At 37.5% G+C, this 25,395-nt stretch overlaps 1 protein-coding gene across 1 annotated transcript in view; it reads right to left on the bottom strand.

Annotated features, from left to right (window-relative positions):
• The window catches only part of ROBO1 (roundabout guidance receptor 1), a 114,629-nt gene extending 114,162 nt beyond the window's left edge, over positions 1-467 (bottom strand). The window contains exon 1 of the mRNA XM_026051643.1: positions 361-467. Coding sequence (XP_025907428.1) covers positions 361-453 — 93 coding nt within the window. The 5' untranslated portion in view covers positions 454-467. The remainder of the gene's footprint in view (positions 1-360) is intronic.
• Positions 468-25,395: the final 24,928 nt, after the last annotated feature.

Raw genomic sequence — 25,395 nt, 5'->3', positions numbered from 1 at the left:
TAGTGGTTTGTTTTTTCTAATTAAAGAAGGCAGATTATGTAGCTTGCAGAAATTTGTAAGAGGATAAAATGGAAGAAAAATACAAAACAATGAGTGAATTTCATTTTCAAAAGCTTGTAATTCCATTAAGAAAGAGAAGAGGATAGTTTTTGGTCCGTTCTCATTAACAAATATAAATGCTTATAATAGCATAAGACTGAAGGATACATTATCATGTAAAGCCAGATTAGCATTGCTTCCAAGGCAAAGAAAGGTGGGACCTCCAGCAAGGCTGGAGACTTGCATGCTTAAGAAACTAAAAATTTTAGATTAAATGATTTGGCCACTAAACACTTCCGAACTGTGACATTTTATACTTACTGTAATTCTCTCATCTTTGTCATCTAGAGGGGTCCCATCTTTCTTCCATGATATCGTGGGTTCCGGGTGGCCTCTTGGGGGCTGGCATTCCATCACAGCAGGCTCCCCCACGGCTACCATTACGTCTGATGGATTCTGTCGGAAGTCATCCCGCAGAACTGAAAGAGGGAAGGAAACGAAATCAAAAATGACCCAGCAGTACTTGAAGAAGACAGCTGTGCTTTTGCCTTTCACAGCTCCTTTTATCATGTTTTAATTAAATTAATGAACAATTCAATTAATAAATTCAATTTGGCACCTGTGGATGAGCTCTAATATTCCCAAAGAGTAAGAGAACAAAAGCTTTATCCTACCATTAGTATTTAACATTCAAGAAATGAGCAAAATGATTTTAACAGTGTCAGATATGAAAATCTGTCAGGAATATAGGAACGTTGCACTGACTAACTGTTTTAATACAAGTACCTGGTACGACTTCTGCCTAGTGTGTAAGCCCAGGACTGCAATCACAGCTGAAGGATATGAAATGTCATCTGAAATGCTGAAAGCCACTTGGGGAGATGCACCACAGAGATTGCTTTCTGCCCCTCTTTTTCCAAAGCACAAGGTCACCCTGCCCGTAGCTCAGAGGTTTATGGTTAAGCCTTGGCCACTGACCATACATTTGCATTTATCTCTGTTTTTAGGGTGGAGATGGACAAACTAGCTAAACTTCCCAGCTTTGAGATGACACTACTAGGAGGACAAGTATCAGTGCAGCCTAGGCCAAACTACTTTTTCCAGTTTGTCTTTTGCGTCTTTTCTAGGAAAATGAAAAAACTTCCCCAGTACCTGAGAGTCACCCCCTTATCTAATCCAGGACCACATACTTCATTTGATAGAGGTCAATTTTACAACCTATTCAAAGCAGGAAATATTTTTGTTGTGGCATTACTACTAGAATTCATTTTCATCATTTGGTTTGGCCAAGGCCTAGGAAACTCTGTTTCCAGCCACTCAGTCCTCTCATGAATTGCACCAATAGCTGCGTCATTATTTTTCTTCTTAAGAGGGGAGTAGCGACATCATACTGTGCTTAGCAGACCATCACACAGGACAACAGTTTAACAGAATAATGGCATTCCTGAGTTGTGCCAAGTAAGTAGCATTAGGTTTAATGTAAAAATAAATAACTCAACTAATAGCACATAAAATTTTAGACCTCTCCACTGCTGTTACTGCATCCACACTGAACAAAGCACATGGCCATGGAAAAGTACATTAGAACCAAAGATCGCTTACGGTTTTGACTAAGCTATGGGTCATTCTTGCTACCTGAACCAATCTGTGTCAATAGGAAATAGTGCCAAGAATCTGCAGCAAAAAACACATCCCAAGAGCCATGGACCTGAGATACATGGCCATTCATTCCTGAACAGTGCAGTGGTTGTTGGTGCTGTTTCAAAGCTAGGCATGATTTACTGTTGGACAGTAATGAATGTAGGTGTGCTTGCAGGTGGCAGGTGGGGCACTCAGGCCGCTGAGGCTTTCAAAACAGTCTGAGGGCAAAGAGGGCATCTGCCTTGGGAGACGGGAAATATCTTTCTTGAAGAAAGATACTTTCTTCTTTTTTACTTTCTGTTATGCATTTTGTTATAAAATATAAAACAAAATAGGGGAGCAAAAAGGACTTTTACTTCTTTGACTGTTTTTCTGTTCTTTCTACTCAAATCTGTCCAGGTCACATTCTACTGCCCTATAATTCAGAAGTGCAGCTTCACACATCTGTGTTCAACTATGTTCATTACAATATACAATCGGAAAATTTCAAGATGAAAGTGTGAAAGTGTAAATGGGAATCAAAAACAATAAAAATGGAATATTTTCCTACTGCTATAGAAACAGGATATAACTTCTGTAAGTACTAAAGAACATTTGAGGACAACTACTGAAGTATATTCCAGATGTTACCAAATATCTTCTGAAAACAATGACCTTCTACTCCTACTCCTACTCCTACTTCTACTCCTACTTCTACTTCTACTTTCACTTCTACTTCTTCCATACCGAAGTACTGACTTTTCAAGAATTTTAACTTAATAATCAAGCATGCTCTGTGTTCTGGAATCAGTAGATGCGGATGGATACCAAGGAATAAAATGCCTCTAGCACTTTAACGATGCAAGCTACAATAAGAAAATGTTAAGATTTAAGGAAGAAGTTATCAGAATTGTTTAGTTTGGAAAGGACCTCTGGAGGTCATCAAGCCTATGAGAATGGATGAATATGCTCTCTTATTTCAAACAGGCCATGCCCAGAAAGCTTATTTCCAAAATGAATTTGGTGCACCTTGCTTGGTGTACCAAGCATGCTCCACCTAAGAGCAAAGGACTTCTCTCTATGAAGTGTAAATGATATGGATATTTTCCTTCAATGGTTTGCAGAAAAATGGGCAACTTTAAACAATAAAATTCATCAGGGTAACATCTTGTTGACGTATGTTTTCAGGAAGATGAATTATGTCATTTTTAGTTTTCAAGAAAGGCAAGCCAAAAGATGCTTTCAACAAAACTTCTCCTGACTTACTCTTACAGCTTCCTTGCTACATTATCCTAGCTACTTATGAAAAAGAACTTAAAAGCAACAGAATATGTTGGTTATGGGAGCATTAATATAGCTACATACACACTCTGAAAGTCAAATACTTACATTCAATATGGTATTAGCATATTGAATTTAATTAGCAATAGGATGTGATTTTTTTGTTTGTTTGTTTGTTTCTTGGTATCCCCATGCCATCCAGGTACAATAAAAAATGTGTTGTAATAAGGCCCTAGGCGGTCATTGCTTCTGTTGAAGGCATTTATTTTCTATATTTACTTTAATAGACACTGAATCTGGCCTAGAGCCACAGGTCAATTATTACTTCTTTTTTTCTTTTTTTTTTTCCCCCCACTATTCCAAATTCCCTAACATAAAAGGAACAACAACAAAAGTTGCACCAAGTTACTGAAAAAAACCATACATGCAGTTCCCAGTGCCAATAACACATGAAAGTGTAGAGGAGTTTATTTGCGACACCAAAGTTCTATTACAACATAATAAAAGGGCTGTTTAGACCATGAATAAGAACCGTCTTATTACTGTTGAAGATTATATCACTTGGGTAAAGCTGAGAGATATATAAAAGGAAGTGCCATAAAGTTCTTAAAAAAATCAAGTGAAATGATCTTAACAAAGCATAAGTGCTTTTCAAGTCTCTAAGACCTCATAAATCTAAGAAAAAACCTTTCAGATCCACTGCTCGGATGGCTTTTAGCACCTTTGAAGCAACAAAGAAGTCCAGTACTTGCCTAATAAAAGCAAATTACTTGAGTAATTTCTACACTTGTTAGTCTTAGATCAGCTTTACAAGCATAGTACCTTGTCTGTAAACCAAGACCTTTCACAAATTAACCGATTCATAATAAAATGTCTTAGGAGAACATCAAAGGTCCAGGCCATAGATACATCTCTCTCTATATATTTTCCATTTACTATGAATTATTTTGGCTCTAACATTACATAATGAAAAGCTAACAAAATGTAATCCATTAGAGATTACTCCACAGATAGTGGTCATGTAATTATTTTTGCAGCTGTAAAGTAGATATATACTCTGTTTTTTTGCCTAAGGCTCTGGCAATCTTGCATAAAGTTATAAAGTAAAAATTTTCCTCAGTTAGTGAAAAAGGCAATTTTTCTTTTCTGTCCTTTACAGTCAAGGTTCATTGTAAACTGAGAATATATTTCCTTTTGAAGATATATCAGAAGTATACTTTGAAATTCAGTATAGTTTGTGCTTTCAGTTACCAAAGGGTCAAATTTCACCACGTGTATCTCATTTTTAACGTACATGCAGTTGGAAAGAAAATGGACAAAGCCAGAGGATGCTTTTCAGAAATCCAGTATAGAGAAGAATCTTGGTGTGTAAATGTAAATATATACACACACACACACACACACACACACACACATCAATCTACATTTCTGAAATACTGTGGTACTCTGGTACTATGGATAGGTTTTCTAATGTTTTGCTCTAACATTTTGTAAAACACAACAAATAATGATTACAACTATTATCATTACACAGCTCGCACAATAAAGATGTCCCTTGCACAGCTGAACAACTCCCCTGCGACCATGCTGGGTGAAGTCCAAACTCCTTTACTGTGCAGGAGACACGTTATGCTTGTTTGAATTAATCGTGGTCAAGAGCAACTTTGGTAAGCCTGCCTCAAAGTCAGTTAGAGCCAATTAAAATCTTGTACTTTTCCAGCAACAAAGCAATTGCACTTCCCTCAGAATTCTTCCAAGAGCAAAAAGGAATTAGCAATCACTTGAGGATTAATTTTATTGACGAGCAATGTAAGTAGGGACAGCATTTTTGTCCAAATCCTAAACAGTGCTTCCCAAAAAGCATCACTCAATATTTTCTTTGTTTTTCCCTGAAGTTCTTCACTTGCTACAACAAAATAGAGGAGGGTGTCATTGCTAGGTGAAACAGCAACTATATTTAAAGATTCAGATATAAAGAAGCTGTGCAAAGGTGTTATCGGAGTAGTGCCCAGTGAAAAAGGATCACAACTCTTTGGAAATTTTATACAGCCTAATGTCACTACTACTAGCTAACATCACTCTACTACTAGTAATATGACAGTCCAAAACGATACGCTAGCCCCCTACATCTGATTCGCCTGACAGTCATGGATAACTCAAGAGCAAGCAGTGTTTACTGCGTCTTCAATGGTATCCTAAGCTCTGTCTTGCCACAGTGAAAGGCATACCCTTGTGTTTAACACCTAACTTAGACTTTTCCTTATCAGCGAAACAGCCCATAAACACTTTTGAAGGTAACTGCCAGGTGTACACTGAGGACGTTTAAAAAAGATTACTGCTGAAGGTTCTCATTTTACAATTGTGCTTTAGAGTTAAGATAAACAGAGCATGGCAGAAAAACAAACCAGCCAGAAAGCTGTAGTCACTAGGCCAAGGCAGCAAATTAAGAACATGCTAGCTATCATCACACAACATATACAGGGGATATTAGGCCTTACCAGGTGGGAATTAGAAAATCTGAAAATTTTTATTATAGGTTTTACATTCTACTCGACACTTCACTCTAAATCAGTTCAAAGCGGTGCAACAAAATACATGCAGGATCCCTAATCAATGCAGATATCACAGCCACGGCCACCAGATAACACAGGATATCTGTGAGCTGCTGTAAAGGCAGCAAGGATGTTAAGCGTGCAGTTAATGACCAGATTAAGGTAACCTTGATCCAAAGCAATTCTTCTAAAAGACACTGTCAAGCTTGCTTCTTGCTAATCTTCTTGCTTTGCTATTGACAGATCTTCCCATTTTTCAAGGCTGGTTTGTTCAAATGAGCAGACATGAGTGAGCAAAAGTATCTCACACTTAGAAAACAATGGAGCTCCCAACAATTTCCATTCTTCCAACATGGAAATAATTTAAACGTAGCACATGCCTTAATCTTCTTTCAAATTTTGACTCTATGCATCATAATTTCATATTCCCTATTGTCATGTTCTTATTTATTTGGAAATCATTGGAAACTGAATGTGGAGAATAATTTCTACAATGAAAAAAGTAGACGAAATGATCATTTTTTAGAGTGTTCTAAAAAGGAACTAGATCTCAGCCAGTGAGTAATTTTTCTCACATCAAACAAAAATGTGCTAACAACAGACTGCATGCTAAGTAATGCAACCTAACTGTCCCCTGTCCTGCCTTATGGACAAATCCTTTAAAAATACGTAACAGATAAGTTCTGCAATATTCACCAATTCTATTAAATTAAGTCCTGTAACGTTCTAACAATTGTTTCAGTGCTTTCATTTCTATCAACAAAGCGAAATAAAGTTTCATTTGCCTCACAGAGTACAAGAAATAAAGTAATAGAAACACTGTAACACATAGGAAACACATAGAAAAATGCTGTATAATTTGGAAAATAATATCGGGTCCAGGAAGTCAAATAAATATTCTAAGCTCAAAATCCCATGAACACATAATCAAATAGACACTAATTATTTTTAGTCAGGATTGAGCTATTACTCAACAGCAAATCACTTCCCGTAATTTAGGACCAGGAAAAATCCCTCTCCCTCCTACCTACTGAATCTTTCTACTTCTAATTTACTGAGACACCGTGGACATTTCTGACATTGAAATACACTGTGAGACCATTATGTCATTTGAAGCAGTGCTTCTAACCAGGTGCTGAATTTTAATCGCAGCTCGCTTAAGCATTAGCCAGAACTATGTTATCCAGCTTAAAGACTTTGTTGGGATAAAATTTATACTCATGCCAGGATATATAAGTTTTCTCAGTACTGGTGTGTCATTAATAAGCAAGTGTTATGGCCCTTAATGAAGTTCAAAAAGAACAAAAAATGCAAACACGGTCAAATTTAAGACAATGTATGTGTTGCCAAAATGTATTTTGGACCATACTAAGCTCTTTAAGAATATTGCCTGGAATGAGCAAAAACTTGATCATTTCAAAATGAGAAAAACCCTGTTCTGAAGACAACCTCCAAAAGTTTCCACCCAGCTGTATAAAGTTGAAGGAAAAACTGGGTCCTTGATTTATTTTCCTTTCTGAAGACATTAAAAGCTGTGAATAATCCACTGACAGTAACTACAGTGCACAGTTATGAGAATGGAGCAGACAGAAAATGGCTATAAATAATTTTTAAGGACAATTATGACCGAACAAGATCACTCACACAAAGGCAATAATATTATGCAGTGACTGAGTCCAGCAATACATATCTGAACATTTCAAAGAAAGTCTGCTCTTTCATAAAGCCTCCAACATGCGAGGGAGTCTCTGCTTTTTCAGCAACCTGTCTCGTGGCTCACTACTTTCATCATTTTCTCTTTGCACCTTTCTCCTCATTTGAAGCCTTTTCGCCTCAGCTACCAGATCCTGTTACTCCTTTGTAAGCTGAACTAAAGAGCCTTCTTAAGGCAGGCAGATACCAATCACTTCAGTATCTAGACCTCAAATCTTTAAGGCTTTTTTTGAACTTCAAAACTACTGAAATTCTGGGCAGGTGACCTGGTAGTTTAACCCCTCTGACCCAGCCAGCCCTCCTCAGGACCCCCCTGGTGATACCGTCTAGGAAGTCACGCTCAGGAGGCTGCCAGAGGCATACGACTGCTTGCTGTGAAGAGACTCATCATAAGAGATCACCCTCACTTAACATCATCACAGTATGGATCAATTGCAAATGGGCGGCTGGACATACATTCCCTGGAAATGCATTCCCTTCAAGTCCTGTACTCCTTGAATGTGCTCCTGTGGTGTGGACTTGTTTTGCTTTAAATTCTGTCCCTCAGTAAGGACCACTGCTTCAAAGCTTGAGGAAATCAAAGTATTCTAAAAACAAGTGATAGTAGTTGCTTGGTACTCAAATGTATTGATAGGAACTCATGTTGACAACTTTGTTTCGAACCTTCACAGCTAAGATCATTACATATATTTGTATTTCAAAATCTCCTTTCAAGCCTAAAAATGCAAAGTTAAAAAAAAAAACACAAAAGTTCCATATTTTTGTACTCTACTATGATTGAGACCAACTCATTTAGTTTAAACAGGTGGTTCATAAAAGCCTTCCTCTACAGTGTCACCAGGGAAGAAATAGTATGGCTAATAAATGCAAGGAGAAATTGTAAAAACTCTTTTGTTTTCTTTCTAACTCAATATTGAATAAACTTATGATCTGTCTTTTATTATAATTATTGTCTTCTTTCTCTTCATACCCTTTCATTTATATGAAAACAACATGCAATGCTTGATTTTTGAACTTTAATTTACAACATTTTGAAAATTTGGTAGATATTTTAATAGGCATACCAAAAGACAACTTTTTTTTTAAAGTACTCGTAGCTCTTGAAGTCTCTTCAATATTCTATAGTGTGTTTTCATGTACAGTACTAATTAGGCTTATTTATTTATTATTTCTGTGTGCAGCTGGTAACAAAAGAATGGTTCTAGATCCTTTATTGCTACTCACTTGAACTAACATACTGAAGTTCTTGCTCTGATTAGTTCTTAGCTCTAATTAGTTCTTAGCGCTAAGTTACTTAAAATTGTTTTGAATCAAAAGAATTGCAATCTTCTGCTCTCCTTGAATCTGACGTCAGTTGTACTTCACACAGAAGTGTGATTTCAATCATACCATGAAGAATCCACAATAATTTTTTTCATTATCTCATAGAATTATGCGATTTACAAAGCTAAACCAGATTTTAAGAGTAATGTTAATTTAGGGTACCTCAAATTTAAAGCACATTAAATAAGTCTAATTTCTCAGATAATTGTTTGATTTTTTTAGTCAAAATCCTTTAACATGACTCAGATATCAAAAATCACTAACTTTAATTGTTTACTTATACTAATCTATTGGCATTATATTAGAGAAGCCCACCAAATACAGTTCAGCTGGTTTTTTATTCCACAAAAATATATCCACAAAAAATTGTGAGAAAATATTTGGTTAGTTTTTGATTTAAAAACTAACAGCTATATATATTGCAGCTCTCAGCAAAGAGAGAAACAGAACCTTGTAACTCAGAGCTAGACCAGGCAGTACAAAGAAAAGCCACACAAATAAGTGCTACCAGTAATTTCAAATTGTGATAATGAAATAAATGAATTATGGTGTGAATGGCACACATAGAATGCTTCAAATAATTTTGGGAAGAGAAGTTCAGAAAATGTGTAGTACTGTTTCCTACCATAGCCAAAACAAGTTTCAAGCAATGGAAAAGGTAGGATCCAATAAATATTTTACTGAATCTGGTACCATGTGCTTCTGTAAGACTGCTATTAGATTAAAGGTGTCAAGGATGGATATTAAATTCATGAAAATACACTTTACAAAGCAATGTATCTTAGTATTAACACTGGTAGTGCTTCCCAGTGGTAACACCTGCAAAGAGTCCTGGTGGACAAAGCAAGTAGGAGACACAGCCCTGTTTCAGTGCTCACTAACAGGGCTACCATCAAGGACTTAAATTGGGTGTATGAAGCAGCAGCAGTCTCACTGGATTATGAAATTAGATCACACTTTTAAAACATTAGCAAAATATCCTGCCTCAATTACTGTAACCTTTACGTTGCTTTAAAATGTATTTTCTCCAAAGAGCCATGTTTTTGATTGGTTGTTTTATATACAGCACCACTAAATTCGTACATTAATACCTACTGATCGTTAATAGTTAGTGCCTCGGAAAAGTGTCACTCCCTATTATATTTAGCAATACACATAAGCGAGCATAACGCCCGCATGTTTCTGTTCTATTAATTTTGAAAGAAAATCAAGGAGTGCAGCACCTGCTGGATCTGATCTTTTAAAAGGCACTGATGACAAATAAAGTACTAAATCAAGCAATATGCTACATGGCAAAGCAATTAAATGCTTTTGGCATTTGGCAATAAACATATTGAATGCACATATGGATGTTAAAATAAATATATTTATTCCGTCATTTATTTGTAAGTGTGGTTGAAACACAATTGTTAATAGAAAGAAATATACTTAAGGAGCAGGTTCAGAAAAAGAAAAAAACAATGCAAAAACATTGTATGAAAGCTCTACATGATAATTACAGAAAAACTGCAGAAATCTTTCACATCAGTCTGATTTTGTTGCAACTGCTGAAGATCTAGTCTTTTAGGGGGAAGCATTTGGGGAGAAAGATAGATGTCACCCCCATAACAATATTTATGTGCGTGAAAAGGAAAGTGTAAATGAACCAGAGGATGAATCAGGAATCAATTAGTGATTCAGGACTAAACCTGAGAAATCATATAAAAAACAATATTAGCTCCTGTGAGAGGGGTAACTGACAGGCCTAGGAAAACCCAGTGGAGCACTGGGAGCCCTAATTAAACCCTGACGTATCTGCGATGCCTTAGGCATGTGACTAACAATATCCCTCAGATTGATTGAAAATTGAAAATAGATAAGGAAAATGGACCTAATTATTAGCTTGATTGACTGTGTTACAAAATGGGATTCCTCCCAACATCTTCTGCATATTCTGATCTAGGACAAGGCATTTGCTACCTGTAAGTCAGAATCTGTCTCCCAGGACAGTAAATTCATTAGCATGAGTGCAAAGCAACAGCTTTCCTTGTCTTTTTCTAAATACCTATGATTAATTCCCCATGGTTAGTCTTTTTTTTTTTTTTTTTAATTATACATTTCAAAGTTCTTAGGTTATCTGAATCACATTCTACAAGAAGCAATACTTTCACTGTCAATGAACTCAGTAGAATTGAAAAGTTATGGGCACAAATCAATGGGTTTTAGACTGTTCACAGAAGAGCCATGGCTTTGGGAGATCCACAAATCAGTCTTCCCAAGACAACGCAGTGTCTTCAATTTCAAAACCAAGAATTTGGGTGTATTTCAGCCACAAAACAAAGCACTTGTTTTGGTACACTGCAAGTCTGGGTCTAATGTCCAGATTGGAAGTAAACTGTTAACTGCCTCAGCCTTCCCTCAAAGCAGAAGATAATGGAGAGAAAGAATCAGTTGAAGAGGTTGGAGCAAAATCTTGCTTTGGCCTTCAAAATAAGAGGATAAAGAGGTAACTGGGAGGGAAAAGAGGACAGAGAAGAGAAAAGAAGACAAAACATTAAAATGCCAATGGCTGTTCTACCTACTTCACAATCCTGGTTTCCCCTATGCAAGAAGCAGGCATTACCCCACCCACAAACATGAGTATTCTGGCTCATCTCATCACTTAGCATTCTAGGGAGAAAAAAGAAAGACAGGAACTCAGCTGTAAGGACAAAAGCAAAGACTTCGTCATTTTTTAATGCAAGTTTAAAACTCTGATATATAGCACTAGCAAATTAAGCCCGATTGGAATTGATTGAAAAGGTGTTGCTGTCATGGCTGTGTTGGCTTGAGATTTGACAAATTGACTCTCTTCCCAGAGTTGCTGAGCTGGAAAATCCCCCACTGCAGGTGAGACCTGACGGAACCTTATTTATCTTAATTTACCTTGTTAAAAAAGGAGATGTAACTATTCCACAGACTTGCCAGTGAAACCATAGCAGCAGTGTTTCTGAAACACAGGCAGGACTTACACGAACGAGGCTTGTTCAATTGCTCCATTTTTTGCTCTTCTTTTTTTTTTTTTTTTTTTTTTTTTTTTTTTTTTTTTTTTTTTTTTTTTAATTCTGGGGAAATTGAAAATGTATCGCAGGAGATGTTTTTGAAGAAATTAATAGGCATGTGACAATCCCATGGTTAAGTATTCACACACCTGGGAATGATAAGGTTTATGTTCCATGAACAATCCTAAACCTGCAGATACACTATCCTCTGTTGTTGAGTTCTTGCCTCAAGACACTCATTTTAGTCATGTCCTTTGCTTCGTATTCAAACTTCAGCATGTTGTGACTGTACTGCTACACTCAAAAGTTTTCTGAAAGGATCCTATTTCCATGAAAAAAATCCCCATTATGCTTTTAAAGAGATTGAAAAGTGGGGCATGTCTTTCTCAGAGAACATGCACTACAGTTACCACACTCCAACAGTTAACCCACTTGTGCTTTATTATTCCACAAAATATTATTCCATCATTACATGTGAGATCAGGTCTGCAACATCATCCATTTGAAGGTGCAAGAAGCGGACATTTCATATGGTTAGATGGTTAATTCAGAACAAGGGTACTGCAAAGACATTGCAGCCTTTGTTGGCACTGAACACTACGGCAAAACCTCACAGCTCAAGATTACTGCTGGACTGTTATCATTCTTCAAGTGCAACTTTATGCTACTGAAGGGAACTGTTAACCACACAGCTCCAAACTCTATTTTGAATATGTTCTAAGATATGAATCATACCTATTCCTCAATGTAAAGAAACATAGCTCAAGATGATCTGCTCAATTTTATTGTCCAGAATTTGAAAAATCTCTAGACAGATGTTATCCTGATATACTTAATATTAAGTCTTTGTTTAGCCTTAATATTCTGAAGGCTTCAACAACTTCAAAATCTATGCACAGTATTACAGTAAACAACAAAGTTAATAGCTAAAAAAATGAAAAATGGTGTTGTAAAAGAAGAGACATTACCAAACCCATGATGCCTGAGTTCTGAACTGCAGCTCTTGGAGATATCTATGCTACAGTAAATGGCAAAAGATAATAAAACCATGCAGAAAAGTATTTCTGCATTGAACTCTCATTCTGGCTTCAATCCCTATGTGAGATTCAAAGGCAACATGCCAGTTGATCAATATGTTAGCATTTAATGCACACTAAATGCTACCAAGTGAAAATCAGAGAGAGATTGCCTGTTAATGAATATGCCTTAATGATGGCAGGAGAGAGGACATGAGGTTTTGGATGGTTCCATGCAGTAAAACTGCAGCTAGAAGACTGATTCAGAACTAACAAAGGGGGAAACAAGAGGGGAAGCTCAGCATGAACACAGAGCACATGAAGACACCGAGATTTCATTACTGAAGATTTTCATTTTGATTAAATGCTTCCTTTTATATTGGGTCACACTCATTGGTTTCAACCCTGTGTTTTCATTAATATTTTAATACATACAGAACATTAAGTTGCATAACTTCAGAACTGTGGCTAAAGATAACATCTTTAATAACCGTTACAAAAGAAGAGAAGCTGGCACGCATTGCTCTCCAAGTTAATGATGCCGCGAGGCACAACGGGCTGCTATCGACCTCGTGGCCTGCAATCCAAAATGCTCCACCTGCACTCACCGTCAAGCCAAAGCGGTTGAGCATAACATTTATTTAGTTTGTTTGAAGAAGAAGGAGTAAATACAGTCAAGTTAAATCAAAACAACGTATCGGAAATGGCTATCGAATTCTGAAAGAAGCAAGGCAGTTAACCTTTACTTTAAATCCTCCACGAAACCACAATACACGAAACCTCCTTAAAAGCCTACCCAGGAAACAACTGCAAAAAGCAAGCTATGCATATTTTTATTTACAGAATGTGGGATTTTTTTCTTGTTTTTGCTGTTTCTAACCCCTACTAGGGAACCTTTAATGTGGACAACATTCAAGAGATAACATCTTGTTCTGATAACGCGTGAAACGGTCTGCAATTAGCAGAGGTGTTCAGGTTCGATTTCCCTTGTCACTCCATCCTGAGGAGAGCTATGCTGCAGAGCCCCATCAGCCCCGTAATTCCCTTCCTAGCAGTCCTAAGCAGTCCGTATAGGTGAATTTCCTGGTAAAGCACAAGTGTATTATGCTTCCACGAAGAATCACTATGGAGAGGAAAAAAACTAAAAAGAAAAGCAAATACCATGTGGTGAAGACACTGAGTGGGATTCTTAGATTCTTTTATATTTGCTTACCTCTGGATTTCAAGTATGATTAAATTTTCAAGTCAATTAGTACAGTGGATTTGTTCTTTTTTGTATATGTAAGCACAACTAACACTTCAAAGCAGTCCTGGAAAGCATAATGAGCTTTAACCTAGATTATCAATAAATGCACCACAATAAAAGTCATAGTTATATACATTTTTTTAGACAGTTACTAAAAAAAATGCACTGGGACTAATTTTAGTAAACATGATGATGAAGTCAGTACATTTTTAAGATGAAAGCTATGGGCATTTCCTAATAAAGCCCATAAAAAGGTATGCTGAAACTCACTTTTGATTGGCATTGTGGAGGTTATGTCCCTATTTCTCATTTTTATTAGTACTGGCTAATAACAACATTGGCTTCAGCAGTCTTCAATCAATAAGAATTCCAACTTCTGCTTTCTTAACCTGTCTAGTTTGTTTCTGCACAGAAACTGTATCAAGCAGGTCAAAATTTCTATTTATTTATTAGGTTTCCTCTCTTCACAGTCATGGGGGCTGACCTCCAGTAAATATACAAGACGTAATAAAAGCACTGGAAGGTTAACCTCAACTTTTTTTGAATTTGCTCCCAAAACAGTGCACAAATAAAATTCCAAGGCAAAGCAGAAGCCCATCTTCAGATGTGCTTATATCAGCACTTTAGTTTGGATTAGGAAGGTACCTCCGCAGCAATTCTCCCAACCTTCCCAATTTACTTTGCTTTGTTTCATATGATGGAGTAAAGTTGGAATGCAAAAACAGAGACTTTTCTTTTCTGGATGAAACTAAACCAGAAGCTGAACACTGGTTGCTAAAGGCTGTTCAAAGAGAGCAAATCAGAGGCCAAAGACACTCGCCACAAAACCAAGCACGCACAGTGCAGACACTCGCTCTCAGCCCCACTTGTTTCACTCTATAAAAACACCTCAGTTCAGCTGCACTGCTAGCAACCACTCGCTATCAATAAGCTGTATATATAGGAAGACTCATAAAACCTGGTATCATAAATATTTTCCTGCCTTCTTCATCTCTGCTCTAACAATCTCAGGCCTTCCTCCTTGCCCTCCTTCGTGCCCTCCCTCTCCGGCCTGTCCAGCACTCCCTTCAGCAGCACCATGCCTCTCCTCCCCTGTGGCCACTAAATTATCGAGGCATCAGAGGAATCGCTGGCCTCTTGTCAATATTTATGTGCTGCTTGCCCAGCCAGGAGGCCAAACAGGACAGACAAGTTTTAAGTTCATGTTACAGCTTTTCTTTCAGTGAATGTATTCAATTTGATAGATTTGGGCCCACTGACTTCAAACCAACGGGGAAGAAGAGGGCTACCAGGCAGATGACAAGATGACACAAGCCGCCTTTTGTCAGGAAGGAAGGCTAAACAGAAGAAAGCAAATAAAAAGCTTGAAAGACATAATGTTCCTTTACATAAGGGAACCTGAAACAAAAGCAGAACTTCTCTTTGCTGCAGAAAGCATTGCTGTTGTTTGTGTGCTTGAATGACGTTGACTGGCATCTTTCAGTGCCTTGCAATGACATGTGATAACTCAGAATGTTCCCTGAACCTTCAGGCTGAGGCCCTACCCTTCCTTCATGGTGCACAAGCTCCTAAGTAGGCAGTCCTAATGTATATACAAACTGTGAGGAGTATATGATTACACCACTTTCTTTGTCATTCTTTTCTCTTTACAGTGATGAGATACTTTGAGATTGAATAGTGTGCACTGCATAGAATGAAAAATTCTGAGCACTGGTCACACTAAAGCTAAATGTTGTTCTTGCTAAATATATTCACAAATCAGGGCATCAACCCATCTAGTCTAAAACTAGAATACTTAAGAATGCAATTAATTCTACTATCATTTATCCCCATTATTTTTAGTCAAACTTTTCACTATATCTGCGAATAATACCAAGGTGTTCCCTATTGCTTTAAAACATAAAAGCGTGTAACAGAGAAAGCAGTGTAATCTTCTTTCAGAGGAAATTTTCTGAGAGAGGAATGTGGTAACTTTATGAGCATTCATCTTAAAAGCAACAAAAAACTAAATTATTTCACAGGAGCAACTGGGATTTATACATACATCATTTGGATATAGGCCATTATCAAACTATCTAGAGAGTTAATCAACAGAGGACACTTGCAGCAAAACAAGACTGATGCTAAATAATCAGAAACACCAGAGCTGTAAACAATGGAAAAGCACATTATTCCCAAACAGTATAAATAATTTAAGACTTCCAGAAATGAAATTAATCTACATACTATTTGAAGCACACACAACCACCAATTCAGAGAGAAATAATAAAAGGTAAGGAAAAAACATATGGTAATTAAAAAGATACTTTCCAACTGGGAATACAATTAGCTTGGAAATGCTGGTAACAAGTAAAGAAATAAATATTAAGGAAATCCTATTACAGACATGAATATATTATTTGATTTTTTTTTTTTTCCTCCCAGAGGAGATTGGGATATTTTCACTGCTGTGACTGGACACCAAATAGACTAAATCCATCAACATCTACCTTATTAGCTCTTGGGCTCTTTGAAGCTTCAATGTTTGATAGCACATTATTTGCACAGAAATTGAAATAACCTGAATTGCCAGTATTTGAGATGTTCATTCTTCCGTTAGTCCCCATTGCTTGAGCAGCCCATTCCCCTTCCTTCCCCGGATGAAGTCTCAACAGCTTACTTCAAAGGAAAAAGATATTCATGGTGTCTTAACCTTTCCTTTGAAACTGAATCTCTATATCCAGTATCATCTAGCAAGGCTAATTGCATACTATGCAAGGGAATTACTATTATTTCTATATAGCCCACCATAGAGAAATGATGAAAGCTGAAGCATTGTTGTAACAAGCTTTACATAGTGAGCAGTGCAAACACACTATCAGAGGTGAGCATCTTGCGCAGGTGAAACAGCAGGCTTTCATAAATCTTCTATATAAGCTTAACAACTACATCCAAGTATCAGCCTTACTATCCTGAGAAGAAAAGCTTAGGCAAAATTAAAAAAAAAAAAAGGAGAGATATATAAAGAAAGTATCTGATTTCATAGTTAGATGTTAATATATGGCTCTCACCATGTTAAGTCACTGTACTTCTTATTTTACATTTCAAATCTCTTCACACTCTACACATTTTACATTTTGTTATAATAACAAGTTCAAATTATTGTACAACTAGATTTCAGATGAAGTAGAAAGACTATGGAAATGCAATTAAAAATGGTAAAAAAAATATTGCTACAAGCCATAGTCCTAAAAAATTTATGAAGAGAGTTGTATGTGCAAAAGTAGAAGGTCTGATCTGATCAGCAATTTGTCAAATGCTTATTACATGAAACAGCTCATACTGCAAGAATAGAAAGAAATGGTAACTAATTTGGAGGCAACTAGAATTCTTAAAATAAAAAAGAGGAATCTCCTACCATGAAAAATCATATTGCAAATCAGTTCCAAGCTCTCCATCAATGTGAAAGTAGGAGTTAAGCACTGGGACCTAAACTAGAAAGGCATTTAAGCAGGTCCCAGTGCACTCTGCAGAGCAATGATGAGTTTAGGTTTTCTGAATCACTTTGAGACCTGCTGGTTTTCCCTGTAAAAGCCGAAAGCACTAAAACGGTGTTCAGTCTTGCTAAAATAAAAACACAATATGGTGTTGCATTCACAAACAGTACTCTAAATAACACCAATACCATAATGTTTACAGAACAGGAGCTGTATTCTCATATTAATTTCTTACATAACTATAGGGAGCTGTAGTGAGGTACAATTACTTTAGTTACAAGTAGTTGTGTTTGATGCTACCTGCAATTACACACCAGGGTCCAAGCACGATCTTATTCAGAATGCAACAATTCAATGCAAAGTCTTAAAGCCTGGTATGGCATAAGAAGAACCATGAGATACTAGGGATTCAGAACAACTTTGTCCACTTACATGTTCGAGGAACTTATTTCTGTTTAGTATATTAAAATGTTATAAATTGTCAAAATTGTAACAGGACAAATGCTTTTGCACAGATATCTATATTTCCATACTGTCCAGATACTTGATCAAAATACCTTTGTCTCTTTTGTTTCAGATGACATATAACTTACTTATATGTATAATCCACTGCAAAATAAAACAAATGTAGAATTTATTTTTATTTTTATTTTAAGCTCCATAGCAAGTCACATTTCTAAGAGCAGTCAAACGCTTCAGAAATGGATTGCATGTACTTAGTAACCTTAATTATTCTTCCATATCAGTGAATATTAGCAGCACCCATGTCTGCAAACATGAAAAAGAACCATTCAGTTTTGTTAAAGACATTTTATGTCATATGTAAAAGCTAGACCTGAAATCATTGATTAATATGTTTTTTGAAGAAACTGACATGAGAGAGCAAATAAAATAAGGCTATTTTGAATTGCACTCAGAAATTAATATCCAGTACAAATTACCACATTATTAATGTGGTAATTGAAAATATCGTATCCTGAAAAATAAATATATGAGAAAGCCAGAAGGATCTGGCCTTATTTTATTATGTATTTTAATAGAAGGCAAACCTAGTTAAACAGATGGCACTGAGGATTTCTCAATGAATTCAGCATCTGTGAATACATGTTGCATAAATGCCAATTAAAATGTGTCCAAGTAAATTTAAATCCCTTGCTGATAGAATGTAAGCTAATCTAGCTGGCTTAAGATCAAGGTTAAACTTAATCGTCTGCTGAACTTGCAGCAAGTTGCTCTCGAATTGTACAGAAATTCCCAGTGAAATCATAAAAACAGAGCTCCTATTGATTTGTATTTATTTACATTCATAACTCTTCAGCTTTGGGCTGAAGCACAAAGGGAAAAGAGCACTATGCGAATTGTTGGGCAAACCTAAGCTGAAAAAATACTTCTTTGATTAAAACTGTTTCTGCAGAACCTACCCCTGGGGCACTTTTATGAAACAATTACTTTAAAAGTGTCCTGATAATTTTTTATTAACTACACAAGCCACTTTTCACTTTCGTTTTTTTTTACTCATCTAGTAACAAATTACCAATATTTTATGCTAAACTGCCATCTAAATTTTTCATACAATGCGTAGTAAATGTTAAATACTTAATTCAGACAAGATATATACTTTAAATTTGAAAAGGCATCGGGTAATAAAACTTTTAAAGAAAAGTTGAGGCAGTGCTGTTATATGAGTCTGCAGAAAACCTATTTCAGTGTGACACTGTGCTATCTTGTAGTAAAAAAAATGCAAAGAGAAGCACAGAGAAAATAGTACCTTTGGATTTTTTAAAACAGTAAGAACAAGGCTCTAAAATTTTGATGTATGTTTGAAGGAACAAAATGTGAAATCCAGCAGGTTTGTACCCAGGATGGCTGAAGATCCACTTACACAAAAAACGAGCGGGCATTTTTGCATTGTGCTGAGCCAGGATTTGGTATCACTACCTGAAATGGGGCAAACCTACCTCAAGCCACAGTTGGCTCTTTTGCAAAGCTAATCGATTAAGACCCTTTGCAGCATCATGCACGCACATAGTCTTTTCCCACACCAATTATTTCCTGCAAGCAAGTGTGGTGAGTGGAGGGGAAAGCCTATGCGAAATGAAAACACTCATACAGCACAGCAGCAAATGGAATTAAATGCCTCTTGTGCAAACTAATATGTAGGAAAAAAACCTCTGAACTATTCATGTGTATTATACACCCTCATAATAAATTAAATGCTGGTGGTCAGGAAAACAACCTAAGTGTCATTAGACAGAGTGCAACAAAAACACTGCTGCAACACTTAGCAGCCATAAAACTCAAGTGTTTGTTCAAAGTGGGACGAGCAATTGGTTTATCACTGTTTTCTACATGATAGGAATAAAGCGACCAGCAAAAGACGACACATCCCTATGTATCTCTGAATTAGAGAAATGACATTGGATTTGGAATACTTGTGTATTACTTTGGCAAAATCTAAGAAATAGATTGCTTAGACAAAATCTAAGACATAAATAGAAATTGTTTAAGAAATAAGCAATTCTGGAAGATTTGGATACTGAAGACATGAAAATGTCTTTTAGAGCAGTTCAACAGAACTATCCATAAATAGCCTAATTTTCACTAGAAAAAAATTAATTTCGAAACTATTGATCACTGACCTGTTGTAGCTTTGGCTGAGGAGTGTCATTGAAATTTAGGCCCATAAATATTTTAATAACAACAGACAGTGGTATCAAGAAAGGAAATAACAAGACAAAAAGTAAGGATGTGCTCCCTAATTTGAGTTATTAATTTGGGAATTAATTAAACTAACTATGGAACTAAATATGGACACTTTTCAACTGCTTTGGAACTTGTGACTTTTATTATAGCAGAGTGAGTGACTGTGGTAGGAATGGCAAAACATTAAAACATTGATGTAGTTGAAGGTCATACAGTACAACACAACAGACTATACAATTTGCAAGTAAAAGAAGCACCTGGTCCAAAACAGGGTCAGGAAACCTGTCACTTGAAATATCATTGCCAAGAGAAATAAGCCCAGAAAACTCAGAGCGAATTTCTCAGAAAAGGTAGCACTAAGCACAGAGGGAGTCCAGGGGAAGCAAAGGCCAAGGGCAGAGTCCTAGGGCCAGACAAGAGAAAGAAAAGGTCTAGGAGGTGGGTTCTTATTCTGCGGTTCTACTGATTTCTAGTTATTATTCCTGATTGCCACTGTGCTTGCTTTCATAATCTGGTTAATAGTCACAGTCTCTTCAAAGATTTTGGATCTCTGGGCATAAAATTCTCATTTTCAAGCCAGGCCAGGCCCATTCAGCCCATCAGTCTGCAATGGCTGAGTGACACATGCCACAGCAGACAACCGGATATTGGAAAGGGACTCCAACATTTTGGATGGTGGACGTATCCCCAGCTGTACAAATAAAAATGTTTGCAGCAGGTATTTCACACAATTTATTTGTAAAGGATGTCTTGGAAAGTGAAAGGAAGAAAAAACAGGATCAAGCTCCACCAAGTAGCAAGATCAAGTCGTAGTAGATCAAGCCCCTTTCCAAGTGGCAATGCCCCCAATGACTGCAATGATACTTGAACTATGACTTGCAATACACAAAATTATGTTGATAATGTGATTGAGCAATTACTGTAATTCACCGCTGCGATACAAAGAATAAAGAATTAAACATAAAGATTCCATACAGCAGCTTGCACTGTTTCCTAGCGAAAATGCTGCCTTATTTACTCAGAAGAAGCAACCTTCCGGTAACCTTGTCTTGTGGCTATGAATGAATGTAAATTTGAGTTTGACCTCAGTTTATAACCTCTATAAAAAGAATTACACTGCAATGATCTTGCATTTTTATGTCAACATGCCAGCTAAATATTTTATTCAATTGCTAAGTGGACAATGCTTTTTCCAAATAACCCACAACGCTGAATGTATTTTGAAAATATATTGCTAAATGGAGCAAAAATTGAACTAATTTGGGAATATTTAAATATATTTGATATTTGTGAAATATGGGAGTTGTCTGCCCTGGAGAGACTATATTATGCATTAAAAAATGTTTTAGCTTCCATTAAGAAAACACTATCTATGAATAATACATCTTTTTTTCTACAGTCTTTTTTTTCTGCACATGAAAATGTCAATTTGCACCTAGCCTAAAAGAAAGCTAAATTACAGGTAAACCATCTAATGTGTCCCTTACTACCCTCTGGCAATCTTAGTCTAATCAGAGTTTTTCCACTAAATTACCCAGATCAACAGAAACCTTGCACAATTATACCCTGCTCTCTAAAACAGCATATGATCTTTGCTCAGATGAGTAATTGCTAGGGTGGAAAATTGCAGTGAGGATGATGGTACAGATGTTCTTTTTCAGTTGGCCAAACAAAGTGAAAGAAAACAAAGAATCCCTGTTTCATATTAGCTTCTATTTAAAATGCGCTGTTTTATACACACACACAGAATGTGTTTTTTTGCTATTTTTTTCTACATTCTTCTGTCAAGGGTACAGAAAAGACTGGATTTTAAGGTAAGGACCGTCTGTGGAAAGCTGAAGTAATTACTGAGTACTCTTGTTGCTAGTTGAGTTTTTGAGGTTATTCCCAAGGGCTCCTGCTTATTCTTAAATACAGAGCAAAACAAGTTAAGAAAAAGCTCTAGCTATTACTTTGATTTGATAGATACTGGCATTTATCTTCATCTATGGCACTGAGTTTGTTACAGTACGATCAAGACTGGGAGATCTGACATGGAAAGAGGTAGACACAGAACCACAGGCAAAGAACAGAGAGCTTGGAAGACAAGCCATGTGAAGGGAGAAGGCTGTAGATTCCCGTGACAGCAGGGATTTCCATAAACCAGTAGCTCAATACAAAACAAAGTGAGTAGCTTACTACAAAATAAAGTGGAGGAACAGAACTTGTATCTATCAGCCAGTCTATACGAAGAGCAGTAACGGAACGCAAACTGCCTCTGCCTGTACTGAGAAATTCTGGGAGGAGTAGCTGATAGCCCTGAGGACTGTGCTGCCATCCAGAGGGACCTGGACAGACTGGAGGACTGGGTGGTGAGAAACCTCATGAAGTTCAACAAGGGCAAGTGCAGGGTCCTGCACTTGGGGAGGAATAACCCCGGACACCAGTACAGATTAGAGGTTGACCTGCTGGAGAGCGGCCCCGCAGAGAGGGACCTCGGTGTCGTGGTGGACGACAAGATGACCATGAGGCAGCAGTGTGCCCTGGTGGCCAAGAAGGCCAACGGGATCCTGGKGTGCATTAAGAAGAGCGTCTCCAGCAGGTCGAGGGAGGTGATCGTCCCCTTATACACAGCCCTGATGAAGCCACATCTGGAGACTGTGTCCAGCTCTGGGCTCCCCAGTACAGGAGGGATGTGGAGCTGCTGGAGAGAGTCCAGCGCAGGGCTACAAGGATGATCAGGGGCCTGGAACATCTGTCCTATGAGCAAAGGCTGAGGGAGCTGGGCCTGTTCAGCCTGGAGAAGAGAAGGCTGAGGGGGGACCTGATCAGCGTGTATAAATACCTCAAGGGAGGCAGTGAGGAGGAGGGAGTGGCCTCTTTTCAGTGGTGGACAGTGATAGGACTAGAGGAAACAGCCACAAGCTGAGGCACCAAAAGTTCTACAGGAACTTAAGGAAACACTTCTTAACAGTGAGGGTGACAGAGCCCTGGAACAGGCTGCCCAGAGAGGTTGTGGACTCTCCTTCTTTGGAGTTCTTTAAAACCCACTTGGATGCAGCCCTGTGCCATGTGCTCTAGGTGACCCTGCGTGAGCAGGGGGGTTGGACTAGATGACCTCTGAGGTCCCTTCCAACCTTAAGCATTCTATGATTCTACGATTCTGTGATTCTATGAAATATCTGGGCTAAAGAGCTTCATCCGTTGGGAACACGGAAGACAGCAGAAGAAAACAGTTCTTATACACACTGTGTTATTTTTTCCCCCCTGTCATTCCCTTATCAGCATAGGCTTTTGTACACAAGAAGTAGAAGGACAGAAGTTAAAAGCTGTCATATGTGCATTAGATTTTGCTCTCATGAGAGGTGCCAGAATCTGCACCTCAGCAATTCCTAGTGAGGCAGGTACAGGGCAGAGACAAGTATTGCCCATCTTCTAGAGTCTAAGCCACATTGCCTTCCTGTTTTCTACATTAAAGCAAGCCTTTAGTCTGAAGCCCTTTTCTCCAGCCCCTGCTCTAGCCGGAGTAATGAGGTTTTAAAGACGGCTGCTTTCTAAAATGTAGCAGACCAAGTACAAGGAGAGCCCTTCCTTAGCTTAGCAGCTATGTTTTCTACATTAAAGCAGACTTTTCCCCTAGTTTTGTGTTGCTTGGGTACATAAGATACTTTTTTTTTTTTTTTGTGAAAAAAATCATTCAGCATGAATATATAAAAGACTGAGAGGATATTTGTCACACCAGGACAGCATGCTGATATCACTGATCTCTAGGGCCTCCACTACATCTAATCCTCCTGATAGAGAACGAAGAGTAACTCAAAGTCAACATGAGACTGAAAACTACATACACATTAGCAACCATGAGCCTCATCATTACTCACAAAATTCAAGTTGCTGGTTCTAGGCTAAGGGAAGCTACTGAAAATAAGAAAAAAAAGAGTTAGCAGCACTTTTTATACCATATCCATCTCATACTTCACAGCTGAAGATCTTGCAAGGTGAACAGCTGCTGCACAAAAGCCTGTTGGCCCTCACTGTGACCTGTCCTCCATTCATCGTTTTTACAGATGATCCCACAGCTATTGTGGAGGTCCAGTGCTTTGCTATTCATTGTAAAGAGCATACATATGCCAGAAAGGGAATAAACATCAACGTAGGACGTAAACTGCAACTGAAATCAACCGTATTTTCTCAGATTTCTCTTTATAAGTCACATTGCAAGTCATCTGCTCTGTGTTACGCTAGATAGAAGAAGCAATAGAGGAAATGGAAACACAAGAGAGGACCGCTCGTGGAAACACAAGAGAGGACTGCTTAAAGGATAATTACTGAGTCTTAAACTCTCTATTTCTGATTTTCTGCTTAAATAGGAGAAACAAAAAAGACTGCTCTACATAATAGTTATACAATTTTCTCTTGTGATTTGCTGCAAGATAATAGAACAGTGCATGCAAACAAATTTTAAACAGCAAGTTATGTCATTTTGAAAGCATGAAAAATTTATGACTTAAGTTGCAGAACATATTAGGTAAAATAAGTCCTTTTATCCAGAGTTATAAAATGTGTAACATTATCAGGAAATGACTTCAGTCACTGATATTTGTTGCAGTGAACAACTGATCCTTCTGCTTCAACAGCTGAGATAATGTGTTTGTTTTTTAATATTTATGAATATATAAAGTTATTTTAATGTGTGTTTTCATCTGGTTTGCCTGGTATCACAGGGCAGAGTGTGCTATTTGCCCCAGGATGTCTGAATGTTGATAGAGAACAGAGCATACAATTATTTTAAGATATTGCATGTACTATTATGTAAATATATTCCTGTATTACCTCCAACCATAAGGAGGGATAGATCTGTTCTTCCTGCCAACCTCAAGTTTGTGTGTTCTATTTATCCTCATTTAAGAGTGTAAAAGCATCTGACAAACATTTAGCAACGAAAAAATAATTACTGAGGTTATAGATGGGAAGAGTAAACCCACCATTTACAGCAGTCAGCAATTCATAGTGTTGCTTCTTTTTTTTTTTTTTTTTTTTAAGTGAGTGGAGGAGGCTCAGCCCTCACGGGTGCAGTACACACACAGACAACTGCAGGCCAGGCTTATGCTCTCTTTGCAGTTCAGCTTTACTGGCAACTGAGAGAAAAATATAACACACATCGGGCTATGCTCCTTCTTAAATCAGGCTGTCAGGAATCACTCAGACAAAGAGGGTTCCTGAGATGTCGACCTCCTACAAGCAGGTGCCTCTGCCTCAATGAATCAGAAGATCCACTTCATCCACGTAATGGCCTAACGCCTGCTGGTGGCGAAAATTCTGTCATCCTCTTACACTTTCTGATAACTCGCCCTAAGCGAGTGGAGAAGAAAAAGAAAAAAAAAAAGAAAAAAAAAATCTTTGTACTTTGTCTTCATAGTGTAAGTG

The sequence above is a fragment of the Nothoprocta perdicaria genome, unplaced genomic scaffold (assembly GCF_003342845.1).
Source record: "Nothoprocta perdicaria isolate Ctin4 unplaced genomic scaffold, notPer1 scaffold_78, whole genome shotgun sequence".
Classification (NCBI taxonomy): Eukaryota; Metazoa; Chordata; class Aves; order Tinamiformes; family Tinamidae; genus Nothoprocta; species Nothoprocta perdicaria.
This window is presented reverse-complemented; position numbering and strand designations above follow the sequence as displayed.